This window comes from Solanum lycopersicum, chromosome 12 (genome assembly GCF_036512215.1).
Source record: "Solanum lycopersicum chromosome 12, SLM_r2.1".
NCBI lineage: Eukaryota > Viridiplantae > Streptophyta > Magnoliopsida > Solanales > Solanaceae > Solanum > Solanum lycopersicum.
Genome location: NC_090811.1, coordinates 24,467,078 through 24,489,469, shown reverse-complemented (window position 1 = coordinate 24,489,469; position 22,392 = coordinate 24,467,078). Strand labels below are relative to the sequence as shown.

Here is a 22,392-nt window from a genome sequence, read left to right as displayed (position 1 = left end):
TACCGAGTAAACCCATTCTAGATCTTGAGGTAACTCCTACTCATAAGTTGCATTGTTAACTCTGTTGGAGATTCTGTAAAGACCAATATATCAGGGACTATGTTTCCCCTTCTTACCAGATCTCGTAACTCCTTTTTTTGTGAAACTTTCAGATACACCCAATCATCTACCTCAAACTCTAACGTCCTTCTCCTAACATTTATGTATGACTTTTGGCAACTCTGTGCCGTTTTCAATCTCTTTTATATCACTTTCACCTTTCCATAGCTTGGTGAACTTGATCTGGTTCTATCAACCCTGCTTCACCAATTTTGAACTACCCAATTGGAGATCTGCATCGTCTCTGATCAAGAGCTTCGTAGGGAGATATTTGGATGCTTGATGGTAGCTATTGTTGTAAGCGAACACAATAAGAGGTAGGTTATCATCCCAATTCCCTTTGAAATCAATCACATAAGCCCTCATCATATATTCTAAGGTCTGGTTAGTACGCTCTTCTTGTCCATCCATATAAGGATGAAAAATAGTTCTTACGTTAACCTTCGAACCCAAACCCTTCTAAAAAGACTTCTAGAACTGAGCAGTAAATTATTCACCTCTATCAAAAATAATGGAGACTGGAACCCTATGAAGTATTACCACTTCTTAAATGTAAAACTTAGTAGAATACTCAATTGAATAAGTAGTCCAACCGGCAAGAAATGGGATGACATTGTCATTCGATCGACAATCACCCAAATAGAATTATGTTGCCTGCGAGACCTTGGCAAGCCTATAATGAAGTCCATATTAATCATCTCCCACTTCCATTTTGGAAGTTTTATATTTAAATCCAAACCTAAAGGCCTTTGGTGTTCCACTTTAACTCACTTGCAATTCTGGTATTTGGCAACAAACCCAACAACATATTTCTTCATGCCTTCCCACGAATATACCTTTCTCGACTCGCGGTACAACTTTATGGAACCCGGATGAATGGAATATCTACAGCTATGAGCGTCCTCCATAATCCTCTCTTGGAGTCCATCCAACCTAGGTACACAGAATCTACCTTGATACTTCAGCACAACATCTGCCCCTTGATCAAAAGCTAATACTCTTTGCTTATGAAAATTTGCCTTCAACTCAAGTAAAATGGGATCTTGGTCTTGCTTCTCTTTTATCTCTGACACAAATGATGACTCATCCCCATTAGTCACCATTATTCCTCCTTCAGTGGAGTCCATAACTCTGACTCCCACGCGTGCAAGTCTGTGAATGTCTCTAGCTAAGTACCTCTTATATTCTTCATCATGGGTGTTACTCTCCATGGATAACCTGCTTAAGGCATCAATAACTACATTAGCCTTACTTGGGTGGTTAAGAATAGTCATGTCGTAATCCTTGAGTAATTCTAACCACCTTCTCTATATAATATTTATCTCCTTCTGAGTAAACACATATTGTAGTGTCTTGTGGTTAGTGAATATATCCACATGAAGGCCGTACAAATAGTAATGACATATCTTCAAGGCAAAAACAACAACAGCCAACTCTAAGTCGTGGGTTGGGTAGTTCTTCTCATGAACTTTCAACTGTCTGGAGGCATAAGCTATAACCTTGTCATTCTGCATTAACACACAACCCAACAAACTCTGATGCATCACAGTACACCACAAAACCTAGAGTACCCTCTAGTAAGGTCAGAATCGGGAGCGGTAGTCAATCTCTCTTTCAATTCCTAAAAGCTTTTCTCACAACCTTCAGACCATTGAAACTTGAATTATTTCTGAGTTAGCTTGGTCAAAGGAGATGAGATAGACGAAAACTCTTCACAAGATCTCCTATAATAGCCATCCAGACCCAAGAAACTCCTTATATCTGTCGGAGATGTGGGTCTAGGACAACTCTGAATTGTAACTATATTTTGGGTATTAACTCTAATCCATCACCAAAAATGATATGGCCCAAGAATGACACAGACTTAAGCCAAAACTCACACTTAGAGAACTTGACATATAGCTCCTTATCTTTCAAAGTTTGAAGAAAAATCATTAGGTGACTAGCATGATCTTCTTCATTCCTTGAATAAATAAGTATGTTATCGATGAACATGAGGACAAATCGATCTAAATAAGGCTTGAATACTCTTTTCATAAGATCCATGAATGTTATAGGCGCATTGGTCAAACAAAAGGACATAACCAAAAACTCATGATGCCCATATTTGGTTTTAAAACTTGTCTTTGAGATATCAAATTCCCTAACTTTCAGCTAATGGTAGCCTGATCTGTGATCAATTTTCGAGAAGCAAAAATCACCCTGAAGTAGATCGAAAAGACCATATATCCTTGGGAGACGATGTTTATTATTGATTGTCACCTTATTAAATTGGAGATAGTCTATACATATCCTAAGAGAACCATCTTTCTTTCTCACAAATGAAACTGGAGTTCCCCAAGGTTTGACACTTGGTCGAATAAAGCCTTTGTCTGACAAATTGTTCAATTGTTATTTTAGCTCTTTTAACTCTGTTGGTGCCATTGTGCATGGAGGAATAGATATAGGACAAGTATCTGGAATGATATTTATGTCGAAATCTATTTTTTTTTCTCAAGAAGGACTATAGGTAGATCATCAAGAAAGACTTATGGGAACTCTTTTACTATAGGAAGTAACTGAATGGAAGGTACCTCAGAACTTGAGTCATAAACTCGGACTAAGGGATATATAGACCCCTTTGAAATTAACTTTCTCACATTAAGGTATGGAATGAGACGACCCTTAGACAATATTGAACTACTACTCCACTCTATGACTTGCTTACTAGGAATATGGAACTTGAGAACTTGAGTTTTACAATCTATTGAATCATAACAGTCATGAAGTCAGTCCATACATAAAATGACATCAAAGTAAACCATTTCTAACTCTACTACTTCAGCGATGGTGTTCTTGTGATTGATGGAAATTGGACAATCACGATAAACTCTTTCTGCTAGAATAGACTCCCAAAAAGCGTAAACATAGAAGGGTTGTCAATGTTTTTCAGGAAGAATCTCAAACTAATTTGCAACACAAGGAGTTTCAAAAGATAAACTTGTTCCTGGGTCTAACAGAGCATACACATCAAAAGTAAAGACTTTGATCATAGCCGTGACAACATCTGGAGAGTTCTCTTGCTCTTGGCAGCTACTGATTGCATAGAGAAGGTTTCCCCTCCGCAAGTAGAGAAGTGTCTCCTATAGGTGAAGTCTGGTCTAGTGGAGCAACTGATGAAGATTGGGCTCTATTTCCCGGATTTCCACCTCCCTACTTGATCTTAAGACACTCTTTCATGTAATGCCCCTCTTGATCGCACTTGAAGCAACCCAACTAGCCATCACGACATTTACCAGCGTGGTTTCTACCACACCTACCACATGCAAGATACCAACTACCTCCTTATGCCATATTACCTTAGGACTTGGTTGGTCGAGCCTTGAGGTTCTACAAATACTGGACATTGTACTTGCCTCTATTTTTAGGCACAGGTGCACTAGCAGATGATGGTGCATGCCCCTTTTGCTTATGAAATTGTGGTCGACTTGAACCACCCTTCTGTTAACCTGATTTATTCCCCGACTTAGTTTTCTTGTTCCTATACTCATCTCTGTTCCTCGGCGTTTCTTCTTCAACTTTTATCACATATACCATTAACCTTGAAATGTCCATGTCCCCAATCAACATTGCAACCCTACATTCTTTACTTGAAGCACGACCCAAGGCAATAACAAACAAGCTCATTCTACTCCTCATATCTCCTGAGCATAGCGAGATAACTGGGTGAACTTTAACACATACTCAAGAACATTCAAGGAGTCCTATTTTAAAGTAAGGAACTCTTGTTCCTTTTCTTCCTTTAGTTCTCGGGGAAAGAAGCTCCCCAAGACTGCTTCTTCAAAGCAAGCCCAACTTGGATTTGGTGCATCATCATCTCTTTTCTCCTTCCACTGATCAAACCAAGTCCTAGCCATATTCTTCAGTTGACATGCGGCTAGTTCATCTTTCTTAGCCTATACCACATGCATCACATCGAAGACCTTTTTCAACTCTACCATAAAGTTTTTTTAATCCTCAGGTGTCAGCGTTTTCCTATCAAGCTCTTCTATGTTGCCCGAATTGGTTGGTCACCGCTTGTCATAACATCAGGATAGCCTCATAGAATTCAACATTGGTGGCTTCTCCTTTAGGTTGCATATTCGGTACATTAGTTACCTTTGGCTCTTCGACATTCTTTCTGGATGGACATCTTTGTGCTGCTCTTCGTGGAGGCATGATAATCTGAAACACACGTAAGCATGACTTTGAGTGAAACTTTTTACAGATATAATCTAAAGCATGAAAAAGGAATATGAAAGATGTGAGGGATTCCCAAATGTTGTAGCCTCCTAATAAAGATGTGGCACGCTTCACACCGATGACTAAGACTCTACAGACACGGCTTCATAGGCTCCCTAGGTTTCTTGAACTCCGTGCTTTGATACCAAGTTTTTCATGCCTCAGCCTACACCCTGGACGTGGCCGACACCCAATGATCATTTTTGGCCTTGGGCGAACCCTTGGTCTGGCTAACGTAACTCAAAGGAAGACTTAATTTACTCAATTATAAAACTAGAATAATTCTCATGAGAAATACTTTTAAAAATTGTCTTGTCCAAATTGGCACTTTAGTCTCCACCTTTGAACATATGTTATGTAAGATAAGAAGATACTCAAACTAAACAATATGACTGACTATCGATCTATGAAGCCTCTAAAATAACTAGGATGAATGTTTGGACAAACCCCTCAACATTCTATAAGGAAAATACTAAAAGCAATAAAGGGTTCTCCGGATGTAATGAGGCTCACCACTGACTCTGGATGCTCAATTGGATCAACGAGGCGCTGGATGTTGATCCTGATTACCTGCGTCTGCATCATAAGAGGATACAGGCAAACTGATATCAGTACATTAAATGTACGAGTATGTGAGTTGGACTGCTAAACAACCGCATAAAGCTTGAAGGGATTAAGCATAACTTACCTAGGCTTTGCTCGACTCATGAAATACTAACTCAATATAAAGTAGTAAGGACACAGAAAATATATATAATAAAACTTGTAAAACAGTGTAAACAACTTAGTTCGTTAAGGATAATGCAATAACAAACTCAACTTTACGTATAATGAAAATAATATAGTTTCCGTGGGAGATTCTCTAACCAACAGCCATCTTTAGGAGCCTAAACGATGGTACAACGTCTTACCTCACGTTGCAAGATGACCGCTCTATACCTTGTCAGCAGTATAGTTACTAAACTACTAAGTGGATCCAGTAGTCTATGCTAAAAAAAAACATTAAGGAATCACCTAAAAAGTATGATTCATTCTCTGTCCATGTTGGCTACATGGTTTATGGAGACTTGAGTTGTTATGAACTCGCGTCCCCCTATCATTGCAATATTCCTCCAAAAAGTACTTAGCTCATGTGTTTTTAAACAACTTCTTCTCTGTTTGAGGTTATTGATTAAACTTAGCTTTAAAACTCTCTTGAAAATATAGTTCCCTCTTTCTAAAACTAGTCAAAGGCTCTGCGGAAGTCTAGCTTCCTTTCTTTTCTCAAAACCTGGAAAAAAATTGTAACTCTTAGGGACTACTTATTTCCCTTATAGCTCTTTGAGAAATGCTCTCACTTTTTGCTCTTTGCTTCACTTGAAACTTAACTTTTATGGAATACTTAGTTACCTTATAAATTTTGAGGTTTAAACTCAATTATTATTCTTTGCTCAACTTGTAGCTTGGGCCTTAAAAAAAAATTTAAAATGTTTGTTTAAACTCTTGAAAACTTTAAGAACTTACTTTGATTTTATTCTTAACTTTTAACTTCTTTAACTTTGATATTAACTTTTCTTGAATAAAATTATGTATTCAAGGATCATGATATCATGTTTATGAATGACTACATGATGTTTAGATGTACTTTATTGTGTTGGATTCAACAAAGAAACATAGGTACATCACTTAGGAATTAGTACGAAAAGATGGGGAAGAATAGGGTCTCTAGTTGGACATGGCTCTTTGAGAGACTCGGGGCATCGATCCTTACCGATTGACACTGTCCTCAGGCGTTCTAGACAGAGCGCCAGAGCTTGACGGACAGAGTTTGTCCTGAAGGGCTCTGGTTGGCACGGCGTCCCAGTGATTCTGATTTTCATCTCTAAACCTTCTAAACTCCCATGGATCTTTCCCCAAACACATAGGATCACTAATATTCGCAAACCCAATTGATTAGACTCATAAAACAATGCGGAAACACAAATCAAAAACAAATAAAGGTATACTCCAACTCAACCAACAAGAATCCAACAATTGTTCTTCAAGAACTTCGATGTTCAACATTCAATCTACTCTAAATGCGTTGAATTAAGCATATTGGTGTGTGGGTGAAAGAACCCAACATAGAAAGATCTCAGATACCTTATGGGGATCACCCCGATGAATTCCACTCGAAAAACTTGGCGTTCTTGATGAATTCTTGGCTTTTTCTCCTTTCTCCTTCTTCTCTTCTATTTTCTTCCAAGACCAAAGCGTATTTCAATTTTCTAAAACTGAATTAAGGCTTAGTTTTACCCTTAATAAACCCTTAAAACACATTAGGAAATAGTAGGGCAAAAAGACTTCTTTGCCTTTACTAAAATTTGGATTGGACTTTCCTCAAAACAATAACCCAACTTTCGATAGGCATATCTCCCTCATACGATATCGAAAATGCACAAACTCGGAGGAGTTGTAAAGATCTCTTCAAGGAATTTCCAACTATATAAAGAACTGGCCCTAACTCATCCTAAGCTAGAAGTTATAGTCATTTTCAAATGACCGAAAACTAACTTTACACTTGAATTTTTTTCCATATTTTTCCTGTTCTTTTCAAAAATGACTATCCTTAGTTTCTTCGTTTTAAAATAGGTTTTAAAACTGTCTTGTTTATTTTAATATATGTACATTGATTAGAAATATGTATATGCACACGAATTTCTTCATACTAAATAAAGTAAAGATAAGAAATGGATATTTACAAGTTCTTTTTTTCCCTTTTTTATATATTTATATTTTTTTGTGTGTTATTGTTGATAAGGAACATATATATTTATATCTAATTGCTAGAAATTAGAATTTGTGTAGGATTGAGATTTTTGAGTTTGAATATTTTAGAATTGTCTTTTTTATTATTATTATTTTTATTTGTAATTATATTTTTTCACGTTTTTTTTACTTTTATTTTGTTTTAGCTTTTACATTCTGTTTCCTTTGTCAACATTCTGTTTGTTTTTTTTCTTACTTTTTGGTGTAACCTTTTTGTGTTACGTTTTCTTTACTTTACTTTTTTTCTTTTTATTATTTTTCTTCATTCTTTTCCTATTTACATTCGTTCTTTATTCTTCTATTATTTTTCTTCTGCTTTCTCATTATTTTTTATTTAGTTTTCCTAATTATTTATTTCTTATTTTTTATCATAAAGCTATAAATTATATTCATATATCATTTTGTTTTTTATCTTAATAATTCGAATTAAAGCGATAATGATTTTGCTTTTATCCCAAAGGAAGAATTATTATTTTTTAAATCCAAATAATATATTAAAAAGACTAAAACATATTCTACAAAGCTTTTCTAAATCATTAATCAATCAAAATTATAATATAGCCTAATCTAACAAATCTATAATAAATTATTATCTCTAAATCACTTCGATTACTGATCAAATATATAAGCAATTACATAACGAGCACGCAATTAACTACATGGAATAGCAATCATCAATAAACATGCTAGTATCTTCAAAAAAATAAATGGGCCTAATCATAAAATAAGGGGCAACTTTCGCATATAGCAAAGAAAAAACTTATATTTGTATGCTATAGCAAAGTTTACATAATTGTGCTCCATAGCAAACATAAAACTGTATAATTCGCTATACATATACAATTGTATAATTCGCTGGCCTAATTTGTATAATTCGCTGGCCTATTTCGTTGCAATTGTATAATTCGTTATCCTATTTAACTGCGATTGTCTAATGCATAATTGTATAATTCGCTGCAATATTTTTATAAAATTTGTTTTGCATACAGTTGAATCGGATTAAAATGTATGTATATTGCATATTTATAAGTGTATAGCAAGAAGATATATATTTTTCTCTCGCTTTATACAAAAACAGAAACACAATACATACACTTATGTTGTATAAAGCTAGAGAAAATTGTATTTCACTGCAATTATATAATTCCCAATTGTATAATTTGTTGGCCTTTTTCTCTGTAATATTTGAAGTAAAATGTTTGTAAATTGTATAATTAAGTGTATAACACGAAGATATATATTTTTGCATGTGTATATACAATTTTATCTCGCTTTATACAAAACAGAAATAGAATTTATACACTTCGGTGTGTAAAGCGAGAGAGACGAGCGAGAATGGAGAGTGGCGAGTGAGATTTTGGGGAGACAGACACGTGAAAAACTTTAGCTAACGTTTGCTATGAAGAACAACTAAATCAAACCCTAGATACTCCATTTATTTTAGGTTATTAGTTTGCTATTATATATACAATTTTCCCAAATAACTCTTAAAAGAACAAATAAACAGAGAACATTATTTGAGGAAATATGAGACCTTAATGGAACAAATATTTTCTTATTATTTTACATTAAAAAAAACTCAAGCATATTCTTTACATAAAACTTTTAATAAAAATAAAATAAATAGATTGTGGCAAAAATGCACCTTCGGATTATTTTAGAATAACCAATGGAGAGTAACATATAAATCTATAGATTTCCAAATTTAGCAAGGACAACTTTTTTTTTTCTGTCTCCTCTCCTTTTTTTCCTTTTTGGTTTCTGCCCGTATATGTGCATTTGTAGGAATACGTGTGTGTGTGTAGAGGAGTGTGTCTCGTGTGAAAAAAAAAAAAAGGTGAGGTGAGTGGTGGGGGGGGGGGGGATGGTGAAGTGGGGTTGGGGGTAATGCATGGGTAGGTTATTTCTTTTTTTTTTGTTGTTGTTAATAAATAAATAATAAAGTTAACTAATTATATTAAAATAATAAAATATAAGAAACTCAAATAGCTAGTCTAAAGTATAATTAAAAAATACTAGCTTATTTATAAAATTAAATTAAAAGAGGACATATTTTTTTGTAGTTTTTCAATCTTTTAAAATAAACTTACCAAAATACGAGAAAAAATAAAATAGTTATTTTATATATAAAAGCAATATTTATGTACTAAAAATGGTGTAATGCCTGAAGTTCGGTCAAAAATTACGTGACTACAATCTTACACTAGGGTATCAAATAAGAATAAGATTATTATGCCTTAAGCAATACAACTCTAGCAACATCTCTAAAGTATGCCCTTTTGTATGAACATTAAGCTGCAACTCATAACTGCTACAAGGATTTATGACTACTCTTATCGAGGTCTAAGCTAAATTGTCTACTCTTACTACTTTCAAGCCTAATATCTAAATCAGAAGATTGTAAATGTGAGATGGTCATACTTATCTAAACTACAAGATTCATGTTCTATACCGCTTATAAGGAATCTCATCCAAAGAATACTTCTCTTTTTAGCTGCATTCAACCAACCTTGAGCCCATATCATGAAACACCTAATGCATCATGTATTTGTCAACATGTTAACAACACCAATGCAAGCCTAGTACTACAACCACTCCATGGACTCCTTCTAACCGATCCGTGTAATAATTTTGCATTCTCTCATCATCGCTACCAAGTGCGATTTCACATCTAACTATTGGGAACCGAATAACTGCTCCCATTTAACTATTACTCATAGTAAAACACCATCATATTCCTTATCCACATTATAACATTAGATGAAATAAGAACACCTGCACTACCACAATAAGAGACATCAACCTTGTCATTTTATCACTAGTCAACTATTATCATCAACACCGTTGTCAAAATTGAAAAAGGATCACTGAAAGAGTTTAGAACTAAATATCATAAGTACTACAATACTCCGTGTCGTAGAAAACCAAAAATGCATATTTCAAAAGTTGTAGGTGGCAACAATGGGCACCAACCATGGACCATAGGGTGACCCATGGTCTGTTATGGTGATCCGTGGTTCACCACCTGCGACCTTACCCCTGAAAGCCTTGAAATTTTGTCCAAGTGTCGACCCATGGTCTGACTTACGTGTCGTAAGACTAGCCACGGACTATGGTCCTGGTCCATGGATTGAAGCCCCATATTCGAGCCCCTATATGGCGATAGATGGTTCACCAACACAGACCGTCATTTGATCCACAGTCTGTGGGTCTGGTCCGTCGGTTGGCCCCAACAACAGTTAAGTCTGGGGTCGTTTAGTCTTTTACTTTTGCGTTGAATACCTAAACTACGTTGTTTAACCCCTAAACTTTGTATTTTTTGTTAGCTTTAGTTTAGTAACTAAATTAGAAGTCACCATAAGCAAATCATTCACCACAAAGTTAGAAAATTAGAACGCACGATGAGAAAGAGTCCACCAAGACTTAGTAAAAATGTAGTAGGTTTTCATCAATTTCATCCCCGAAATCAAAAGATTTCTTCGTGGAATTATTCACCAGGTATGTGGAATTTCATTATTGGGTTCCTTTCACCCATTAGGTCCCTAGATTTTTATAAGAATATTTATTCCCTCAATATTATCTAGACCTACGGTTTCTTAAAGTTAGAAATTGTTGGGTTTTAGTAATTCTAATTATCCAAATCAGATTATCATGTAGTAGTATCATTTTTGCATGTATTCATCCATAAACTCAGAACCCTAGCTACATGGTTTGTTTAGTTCATGAATTATACAGGCTAGGTCAGATACTTTAGATATACATGCCTCATATTCATGAATTACACATGCTAGGTCAGATACTTTAGATACACATGCCTCATATTTAAATGTTTCATTATCAGCATATTAATATTGCATTTTTAGATAGCATGACAATATTTTGAGCTATCCAGTATTACATAAATTCAATTATAAATTGTTGGTTGTTTAATCAATTCAGAGAATCTTAACACCGAGTGGACTAGGATCATTCACCCTCAAGTCCCAAAACTATGTGCCCCGTAGGTTGTAGTACCCTATGTGGGCACCATTTTAGATTTCATGCCCGTTATGCCTCTATATCTTTTGTCATGTATATTGGATCCTATCGATGGGGCGTATACATCAAACTCAATATTTGGCTAATGTCATTTTAGGTCGGTTAGTAGTAGCTCCCACAATTCAGTCAGATTCTATTGCATTGAGCATGTTATCAGTTGTAGTTCAGATTTAGTTTCATCATGTTAAAAACTTGGTAAGTGCGCTCAGTTATTTTATGATTCAGTATTCTTAGTTAGTATCATGTTTATCTCATATCATTGTTCAGATATTATGCATTGGTTCAGTTATGTTATTGTTCAATTTTATTCTATGGTGCATGCTTAGTATCCTTCAAGTGTTAACACATACTCTAGGCTACATCTTCTAGTGATGTAGGTTCAGGTTCTTATCTTCCACATCACGTTTAGATTGGTTCACGATATTAGGTTCAATAGCATCAGTGGTGGGTCCTCATTCTTCTAGGTTAGTTGACATGATTATCATTCTTTTCTTTCAATTTTAGTTTCAATTTTTAATAGATTTGGATGGGCATGTCCCGGTAATTCTAGTCAATTTGAGTTTATTTCGGACATAGTTCGATTCAGCTATAATGTTAGAGTTTGAATTTTCAGATGTTGTTTAAGCTCTCACTTCTATAGAATCAGATTTAGTAAATGGGTACTTCCCCATAATTTTATACTACCTCATGATTTAACTTCTACACAATATCTATTGATTCAGTTTATATTTGTTATGCTTATATAAAGCAAGCAGGGTTAGCTTAGGGTCTCTCGTGATCCTAGGTCTTGTGTTTACGTCCTGGTTTAACTTCGGGTGCATGAAAAACTTTTTAATCAGAGCCTTAGTATTAAGAGTCCTAGGATGTCGGAAAAGTTGCACTAAGTAGACTCTTTTTCATGGGTGTGAAGTGCACTGCATCTAATGAGAAGGAGGATACAAAGTGTTTTAGGAAAAACTTTACTTTCTTTTTTTTATTATCGTGTGTAAGGTATGATCTAAATTTCTCATTTCTAACTTGAATTTACTCATTTCAGATTGTGTCTCCTCTTAGATCATATGGAAGGAATAACAATACACATAATATTAACGTAGCTCCTCCAGTCCCAAATTAGGATTTTGGAATGCTGAGTTTCGGAAGCCATTCAACTTTTGGCTTAGAGTGTGACTAATTAAACAACCAGTAGCTTCTAGTTCCTGCAAATGCTAGTGGTGGATCAGTGGAAGCCAGGGTTTGTGACTTTGTTAGGATGAATCCGCCAGAGTTCTTAGGATTGTAGATTGGTAAGGATCCATAAGCTTTATAAATAAGGTAAAAAAGATCTTTGGAGTGATTCAAGTGACCAGTAATGATAGGGTAGAGATGGCATCCTATTAGTTGAAGGAAGTAGCTCACATTTAGTATACTCACTAGAAGGAAAACAGAGGTACTAATGCGCTCCTATCACTTGCGAATGCTTTGGTGGAACTTTTCTAGACATGTTCTTCACGAGAGAGTTGTGGGAGGCAAAAACTAAGGAGTTTATGAATTTGGCAGGTTTCCATGTTAGTCCAAGAGTATGGACTCAATTTCACCCAACTCTCCAGTTATGCTCCTCACATAGTTATCGATTCGAGGGCTCTAATGAAAAAGTTCTACATGAGGTATTCGACTTGGTGAAAATAGAGTGTAGGAATGTTAGGTTGCTGGAAAATATGAACATATCTAGGATCATGAGTCAAACTTAGTAGGTTGAAGGAGACAAACTTAGGGAGAAGGATTAGTATAATAAGAAGGCTAGAACAGGAAACTAAGAGTATTTTAAAAAAATCGCTCATAGTTTGAGAAAAAATCTTCAGATCTTGCACCTTCATCATCTAGTTCTCAATACTCTAAGTTCTGACAAGATCAAAAGGTAGGGCATCATGCTCTAAATCTCAAGGTACTATTTTAGGGACCGAAACCTACCAACTTTTCGAAAGTGTGGTAAGAACCATCCAGGGGAGTGTCCTTCATAAAGGAAGGATGTTTTGGGTGTGGTCAGTTTGCTCACAGGTTGAGAGATCGTCCATAAGTAGGGTCACGGAGGAACTAATAGTAAAGCTTAGTCTACAACTTAAGCTTTACCGATATGTTACCCGCCTTAGCAGGGTAACTCATCTGGTACAGGTGGTGGACGACACCAAAATAGTTTGTATGCTCTTCAGGACCCTTAGGATGAGGAAGATTCTCCTCATGTGGTCACTACTTAATTACAAGTCTTTAACTTATATGTTTATGTATTGTTAGACCCAGGAGCTACTCTTTCTTTTGTAACCCTTCTAGCGCATTCAACTTCAGTGTTAGTCCAAAAACCCTCTAAAAACCCTTCTTAATCTCTACTCCAGTCGATGACCCAATCATAGCTAGACGGGTATACTGAAATTGTCTGTCACGCTATCCTAGAAAGTCACCTCAGGATCTTGTAGAGTTAGAAATGGTAGACTATGATGTAATTTTAGGCATGGATTGCTTATATTCCCAATATGCCTTAGACGATTGTAGAATAAGGATTGTTCATTTTCAGTTTCAAGACTAACCAATCTTAGAACGGAAGTTTAGTATATTAGAGCCTATGGGTCAATTAGTTTCTTACCTTAAGGCCAGAAAGATGATTTCAAAGGGTTTTCTCTATCATCCAGTTTGGGTTAAGGACTTAAGCTCCCAAACCCCAACTTTTGAGTAAGTTCTACTAGTTAATGAGTTTCCAAATGATCTTCCCGGAGTTCATCCCGAAAGGGAAATCGACTTTGAAATTGATGTCCTTCTACATACCCAACCTATTTCTATTTCTCCTTTTCGAATGGCTCCAACTGAGCTTAAGGAATCAAAAGAGTAGTTGAAAGAACTTCTAGATAAGGGATTCGTCAGACCTACTATTTCCCCATGAGGTGCACCCATGTTGTTCTTGAAAAAGAAAGATGGTTCTCTCAGAATGTACAATGACTATAGGTAATTTAACAAAGTCACAATCAAGAATAAGTATCTTATCCCAGTATTGATGACTTATTTGACCAACTTTAGGGTGCTAGTCATTTCTCAAAGATAGACCTCATATTCGGTTATCATCAACTTAGATTAAGAGATAGTGACATCCCAAAAATAACCTTCAGAACTTGGTATGACCATTATGAATTTGTAGTTATATCATTTGGACTAACCAATGCTCCTGCAACTTAATTGGTTTGGTGAACAGAGTGTTCATGCAGTTTTGGACTTGTTCATTATCCTCTTTATTGGTGATATCCTCACTTACTTTAGGAATGAGTAAGAAAATGTGAATCATTTTAGGATTGTCCTGCGAACTCTCAAGGACCGCCAGTTATTCGCTAAGTTTAGAAAATATGATTTTAGGCTGAAGTCCATTTCTTATTGGTCATATTATGTCCAGCGAAGGAAATCAAGTGGATTTTAAGAAGATAAAAGCAGTGAAACAATGGCCTAGACCTACCCCTCCTACAAATATCAGAAGTTTCTTGAGTTTGTCTAGTTTTGTCTAGTTATTAGAAAAGGTTCATAGAAGGATTTTCATCCATAGACTCTCCATTGACTAAGTTAATTCAGAAGAAAGTTAAGTTTTAGTAGTCAGATGATTGTAAGAAAAGCATTGCAGAACTGAAAACTAGGTTGACTAGAACTTGGAGGGTTTAGACGGTTATGTTATCTGTTGTGATGCATCCAGAGTCAGCCTCTGTTTTGTATTAAGAATCGGGTAAGGTTATAGCTTATGCTTCTAGACAGCTTAAGTTACATGAGAAGATTTATCAAACTCATGACCTCGAGCTCGCGATAATGGTGTTTGCACTTAAGATTTGGAGACATTACTTCTATGGTGATCACGTAGATGTGTTCACAGACCATAAGAGCCTTCAGTATGGGTTCCTTTCACCCATTAGGTCCCTAGCTTTCATTTATAATCTTGACTCCGTGAATATTATCTAGACCTAGGGTTTCTTGAATGTTAGAAATTGTTAAGTTTAAGCTGTTACAATGATCCAAACCAAATTATCATGTTTGTAGTATCGTTTTTGCTTTGATTTATTTATAAACTCTAAACCCTATCTATGTAGTTATTTTAGTTCATGAATTAAAACTTTTAGGTCAGATATACATGCCCCAAATTTAAATGTTTCTGTAAATGTTGCATCTTAAGTTAGCATGTCATTATTTAAAAGCTATCTAGTATTACAGAAATTCAGTCACAAATTTTTAACTACATAATCAAATGGGAGATGCTTAATACCGTGTGGATTAGGGTCAATCACCTTCAAGTTTCAGAACTACGTGCCTCGTAGGTTGTATGTCCCCTTTGTGGGCATCCTTTTAGTGATCATACCAGCCATGCTTCTATACCTCTATCCTGACATTTGGGCCTTCTCGGTAAGGAGTATGCATTAGACTCCACACTTAGCTCATGTGATTTTGTGTCGGCTATTAGTAACTCTCACAGTTCAGTCAGATTCAATTGCATTAACCATGTTAGCAATTATAGTTCAAATTTCAGTTTCGGCATGTTATAAACTTGGTCATTGCACTCAGTTATTTCATGATTCAGTATTCTCAGTTAGTATCATACTTATCTCATATTATTGTTCAGATATTATTCCTTGGTTCAGTTATGTTATTGTTCAGCTTTATTTCATCATGCATACTCAATAACTTTCAAGTACTAATGCATACTTTGCGCTACATCTTCTCGTAATGTAGGTTCAGGTTCTCAGATTCCAGGTCAGACTTGTCGGTTCTCGATCTTCAATTAAAAAGAATCAATTATGGGTTCTCATTCTTCGAGGACGACTGGTACGATTGTCTTCCTTTACTTTCAATTTTAGTTTCAGTTTTTTCTAGATTTAGTTGGGGCATGTCCCAACACTTCTAGTAAGTTTAGAGGCTTATTTATGACATATTTACATTTATCTATGTTGTTGGAGTTCAACTTTTCAGGTGTTCTTTAACCTCTCACTTTTATACTTCAGATGTAGTATATGGGTATTTCCCCATCATTTCTGATTACCTCATGATTTAACTTCCGCACAACATTTATTGATTTAGTATATCTTTAGTAGGCTTATGACTTGTCAGCAGGGTTAGCTTGGGGGGACTCATGATCCTAGGTCTTGTGTCCACGTCCTAGGGGTATATTCGGGGCGTGACAAGTACGATTCAATCAAGACGTGTGATACCAAAATATGGATTGCATAAATGTTGTTTTGTTATCCATTGAAAGTAAATCATAAATTCGTCATACTGAGCATAATATGAGGGCTTATATGAATAGGTTGATATCATAAGGATGAGATAAGTTTATGGATTTAGATTGAAATCATTGAGATAAGTGTTTGCCCTTCATTATGGGAATCGAGCATAGATGTGAATCTATTTCATGTGTATGAGCATAGTTCATAGACACAATTTTGATATTAGAAACATCAACAAGATGTTGTAATGAATGAATTTTGAGGAATACACTAGAGTATGCATGGATTGATATATCTCTAAATCTTTTTTTTCAACACATTGCTATCTAATTTTTCACACTTGACTTTGTTTCTCATCTTATCATCTGCCCCTTAGGTCTAAAGGTGATACTTTAAAGCTATAAATTTATTCCATCATCTCTAAACTAGTCTATATTTGCTTTACTTACTCAGAAAATGTTAATCTTATGGCTACCAAACTCTCCATGTGCATGCACTAAGATTAATTCTAAGTCTTCTTCCTTGGATGCTTCTCTAACTCCTTACGACTTTTAAGTCTTAAGGAAAAACAATAATCCTCACATCAACTTATTCGTTATTGACAACTCAAATATACTATCTAGGTTCATATATAAAGTCATAAACTTATAGAAACTATACATATAAAATTGAGTTACTTTAATAATGCCGTTGATAAAAGTTGCTCTTATTTCAAATGTCATAAAATATTCATTTAATTATATTTAGATAATAACTATATATAATATTATAGTATATACAACACTTGAAAACTCAATATATGTAGTAAACATTATTCATACAATTAATTAATCATTTAATTTTAAGAGACTATATAGTCATTAGTATATTAATAACTGTTGTGGTTTCTCCTTATAGCTCATGAAACGTGTATTTTGTATCTCATAGACTTAATAATGTCTATTTACTATTTCTTGAACTTTGTATCGTTTCTTTAGTGCTTAACTATATTTATTTAATCTCAATGTTGAATTTCTTCATCTTCCTATCATTATTAAAATATGAACTTTTGAAGTGTCAATGTATATATAATCAATCAAAGATTTATTTTCCTGATAAAATTAACTCAACTTTTTCATTCATTTTCTCCGTACACGAAGAGTTTAGAAGCTATAATCAATATTTAGCATAATTGAGCTTTTGATGATTTAGTAGTGAACCAACGGATGTAATCCTGATGGCCTAATATATGCTGCTTCTTGGAAATGTATTTGGTATATGAAATGAAGTTTTTTGTTATTTTCTTGTTGCATCTTCTAACCAAAATAAAATTACATACTTTTGAATAGACCTAAAGATTATGTATGACATTCTAAAGATAGTGAAGTTACTGGACATGTATGGAAATAGCATGGTTGTCTTGAATGTGGTACATCATAATTTATATACTTGAGCCTTTTTTTGTTGGTAAAAAAGCAAGTTAGTCCTATTTAGAATAATACATAAAATTAGGCATGCATAAATCTTCTAACAATAACAATCTTTGGAAACATGATGAGTTTGAAGATACAAAATTAGGCATGTACAAATTTTATGAAAATAATAGAGGATAATGTGCAATGCACATTCCGAAAGACTAGTGAAAGAAAAAAAATAAGAAAGTTGAATAATGATAATCAAAGAAGTCAAAAAATATTTTTTGTATGAAAAAAAATATATATACTCTTACCGTTGTAGTAGAGCTCATATATACCCTTCATATGACGTTATTGAAACAAATGGTTTTATGATTCTTTTTACTTTAATTTTTTAAAAGAATCATGTAGGTGTGTGTGTGTGTATATTCTATTAAAACTATTTTTTTCAACTACGTCAGATGAAGGGTATATATGAGCTCTATTATAATGGTAAGAGTATATGCGAGTCATTTGTATAATAGTAAGGTATATGTGAGTCGCTTTCATAATGAGGGATATATTTGCTCTAAATGAAAAAGTTAAGGGATATATCAAACCCTTCTCTGTTATTCTTACTAAGAACTGCTAAAAATGACGCACAGAAGAGCAACGAACTGCATCGCTCCAAAAACGACATCATTTGCCACACCGTCTCTCGTTTTTTAATAAAAATATTATTTTAAAATTAATTTACAAAAAGCGATGGACGGCATCTCTTAGTTCGTCTCTTTTTTAGCGAATTTTCGCATCAAATATACATAAAATTAATAATTATTTATTTAATATAAATATAGACGTAAGACTCTTTTAATTAAAAAGAATATATATATATATATATATATAAAGGTTGCCCAGGCCCAACAAAAACAAAGTTACCGGAAAGGTTATTACAATATACGGAAAAGGGCCTAAAATACCCTCAAGTATTGAAAATGATACAAAATTACCCTCCATCCATCTATTGGCTCCAAAATACCCTCCCCACCCACCTATTGGGTCCAAAATACTCTTGTCATCAACCTTTTGGTTCAAAATTACCACTTATTAACGATTTTATATTTAAACTATTTAAATATTTTTTAAATACGTGACGCTCAACTATTTGTTATAATTTAACTTATTAGTATAATTTATAAATCAATTAACTACCCACCCATTACCAACTAAACCGCTCTAAATTAATAAACCCGTCACGTTATTAATGCAACAACAGAAACGCTAATGTCAATTGAGTGTTTTCAAAAATTTGAGGCGAAAATATCTATAGAAGTAAATTATCATACATTCAAGTGTCTAAATAAAAATTATCGATAAACTTAAAAGTCTCACTATGTTCATCTCAATTATTTTTACGTCTCAATTATGTGATGTTACTTCATAGGTAACTTTTTTCCAAAGTAATATATTAAAGATTTTAAAATAAAACATAAATATTTATAAAATTATATTTTAAAAAATGCATGAATTAATTCGGGATGTATTGTTTTTTACCTTTAATCATAAATTTCTAATTCAATTTTGAGAGAGAATCCTATTGAAAGTGTCCTCCTACATAAGCGGCTCAATATAAATTTAATTGGGGCTTCGATTCGGACTCGAATAATTTTGGATATCATTTTTAGGAATCTATAATTTCATCGTGTTTTAATACTGTTAATGACTATTTTGATATTATAATTGGATTATTAATTGGGTGGGGTTAGTTAGTAATGGGTGCATAGTGAGTTGGTTTATAAAACATATTAATAAATTAAATTATAACCAATAGTTGAACGTCAAGTATTTTAAAAAATATTTAAAAAGTTTAATTTTAAAACAATTAAAGAAGTGATAAATTTTGAACCCAAAGTTGGATGACAAGGGTATTTTGGAGCTAATAGGTGGATGAAGAGTAATTTTATACCATTTTCAATAGTTCAAGGATATTTTAGGCCCTTTTCCGTACAATATATTATGCTCATAAGTAAAGGGAAGTAGTTTAGTGATTGAGTTGAGTATGCATCTTGATCAGTCTGCAGCAGGTAATTCGTTTGGGAACAACCATTTTGGAAATGAGGGACAAAAAAGGATTGTAGTAGTATTGTTTTAGAATGAAAACTTAAACTTATTTTTGTCGTCAGTAGGCATAGGCAAGTTGAATCAACTATTTGACATAGTTTGAAACGCCGACTTTTCATAAGGCATGTACAAAGTGTAACATTTGTTGCATTGCATGAACTCCAACACTGGTAACCCTGCAAAGATGCAAGTGAAGATGTATTAGGCATAAATTTTCGCAAGAGAAAGTGTTTTTATGGTTGCTACATGAAATTAAATTGTATACATTGCTTTTGAGATTCAATCTACAAACTCACAAATTTAGCAATGATCTATGAAGAATTTGCTTAGACCCATTCAAGAAGTTGGGCTCTAGAATTAACATGAGGAAGAATGATGTAGACAAACTGGGTTGAAATCTTCTCCTGTGCTTAAATTATACTTATGACGACTAAAACAGAACGAAGCATGTAGAAAAAAATAATCAGGTTGGTAAAGTGAATAAGGAGGTAGTTAATTCATAACAGTTTTGAAATTAAATGCAGAAACTCACATCTCAAAATCAAAGGATATGAGGAACAATAATTACTTAAATTTACTCAGAGGAAGGAAACGTTAGTACTTTCATTTTTTTAAAAAGGAAAGACATTGTCAATAAACTTAGGCTAAGACCAACTGCAAACAACTTGTGTATTATTTCCTTATACTTATCATGGTCATCTATGGGCACATAGTAAAAGACAAAAGCTATAATGATCAAGGAGCAGACTAACCATTAAAAATAGATGGTTTATCAACTTGGCTAATAACACACCGATAAATAACATTTGCCTCTTGAATGGACTTGTTTTGCTTACTAAAAAAGGATTAGACTATATATAATACGATTAAAGCTCTCGTATTATCGATTTTCAACTTAGAATGGTGAATCATGTGATGGTGCCAGGGAATGAAGGTTAGATCAAAACATCTTGTTCAAACTTATCTTGTTGTATTTTGAAAAAGAATAGGTTTCTCCCAATATACACTGACCTGCATCTTCCCTGTGGGGAGTAGTAGTTGCACTCACTGCAAAGAAAGCAGAAGAAATACGCAAACATCAAATAGGTTGCATACTTATTCATATAAGTTCAAAACAACATATCTAGTTTTATTATGTGCTTTAGGTAGTCTTTCAATAGAGTAAAGGTCTAAAAAAAGTCCACTATATTTGTTCTCGCAACTACTTCATAACACAAATCTCCACAGTACTTGATAACTTTATAAATTAACATTCCTGTCAATTGTACGAAACGAATAAAAATGTTACTTTTGAGATATCATGACATGAGTGATTTTCAGATTTGCTTCTTCAAAACTATTCAAGAGTTGCAGGCTGAAAATCTTACAGCGAAATGTGGATTTTTGAGTAGCAATAGAAATTTGCAGAGGAAAGTTTGATGAAGTTAACAAAATCAAAGTGAATTGTTACCTTAGCTATGGAAAGGCTCTGGGAATAATTTTATTACACACTATATTATATAAATTTCAACAAAATCTAATAATAGGACCTTGAGTTTGTAGAGAAGAAATTGTCTACTTTTAAGAGCTGAATCCTATATCAAACTGAGAAAATCATAGGAAAAATTGAAGGCTCAGTAAATGTCCAAGTTAGAATCTTACACATGATGATTGTCGATATGAGATAAAGCGCAAAAATACAAAAATACATGAAGTCAAGAAAGGCTTAAAAATATAGAGAAACCCAAAGTCAAGTTGAAACGAGAAGTCGAAGAGGCCTCGCTGGCAAGAGAATTACAAAAGGATTGCGAAATCAAATAGCAGAGACCGAGTTAGGGAATCAGAATCAAAGAAACGAAAAGACCCGTGAAATTTGTGTAAAAGACGCTCACCTGAAATATCTAGGAAGCAGCGACAGACTCCACCAACGTGCAAAATTGAGAGCAGGCGAAGAGGAGAACCGAGAATCGAGGTGCGAAGATGACGGTGTTTGTTGACGCGTGGCGGTGCTGCACATCAAAGGAGGCATGATGCAATATAGTAGAATTAATATCAATTCATGTGAAAATTATGTTCACCTGACACAACTATGAACGAGAAGAGAAGAAGAGGAGAGTAGATGGACGAGTTGGAAACCTAAATAAGCCATAAAAGTGTAAAAATGATTAAGCCATTATTTTAGTAAATAAGCTTAGTGGAAAAAAAATTTATTTTATCTAATTTTTTAAACGTTTTCTGTTAGTGTCATAACTTATATTTTTAATGTATAATGGAATTTTTTCTTACACTTTATAAAGTGGACTTTTTCTTCCACTTTATAAGAGGAATATTTTTCACGTTTCGAAAAAGCTTTTTCAGTGTTGTCATACAATTATATTGATTTGACATGTCATAAAATGGAAAAAAATAGTACACTATGTATTTTATTTTTTTAATTCTGAAAAAACTTTCAATCTCTATTTAAGGTCGTTTAAAATGATTGATATCACCATAACATAAAATCTTCTATATTTTGTTCA

The 22,392-nt window shown here is 34.0% G+C and overlaps 1 protein-coding gene and 1 long non-coding RNA gene across 2 annotated transcripts; both read right to left on the bottom strand.

The window, feature by feature from the left end:
* Window positions 1–866: 866 nt before the first annotated feature.
* Window positions 867–1,373, bottom strand: LOC138340269 (uncharacterized). The gene has a single exon (XM_069291981.1). The coding sequence runs from the start codon at window positions 1,371–1,373 to the stop codon at window positions 867–869; it is 507 nt and encodes a 168-aa protein (XP_069148082.1).
* Window positions 1,374–19,717: 18,344 nt separating this feature from the next.
* Window positions 19,718–22,087, bottom strand: LOC101263290 (uncharacterized). Its single transcript, XR_011213329.1, has 4 exons — window positions 21,952–22,087; window positions 21,766–21,882; window positions 20,906–20,941; window positions 19,718–20,070 (listed from the first exon to the last, which is right to left on the bottom strand). It is a non-coding gene; the product is annotated as an uncharacterized lncRNA (long non-coding RNA).
* Between the last annotated feature and the right edge of the window lie 305 nt (window positions 22,088–22,392).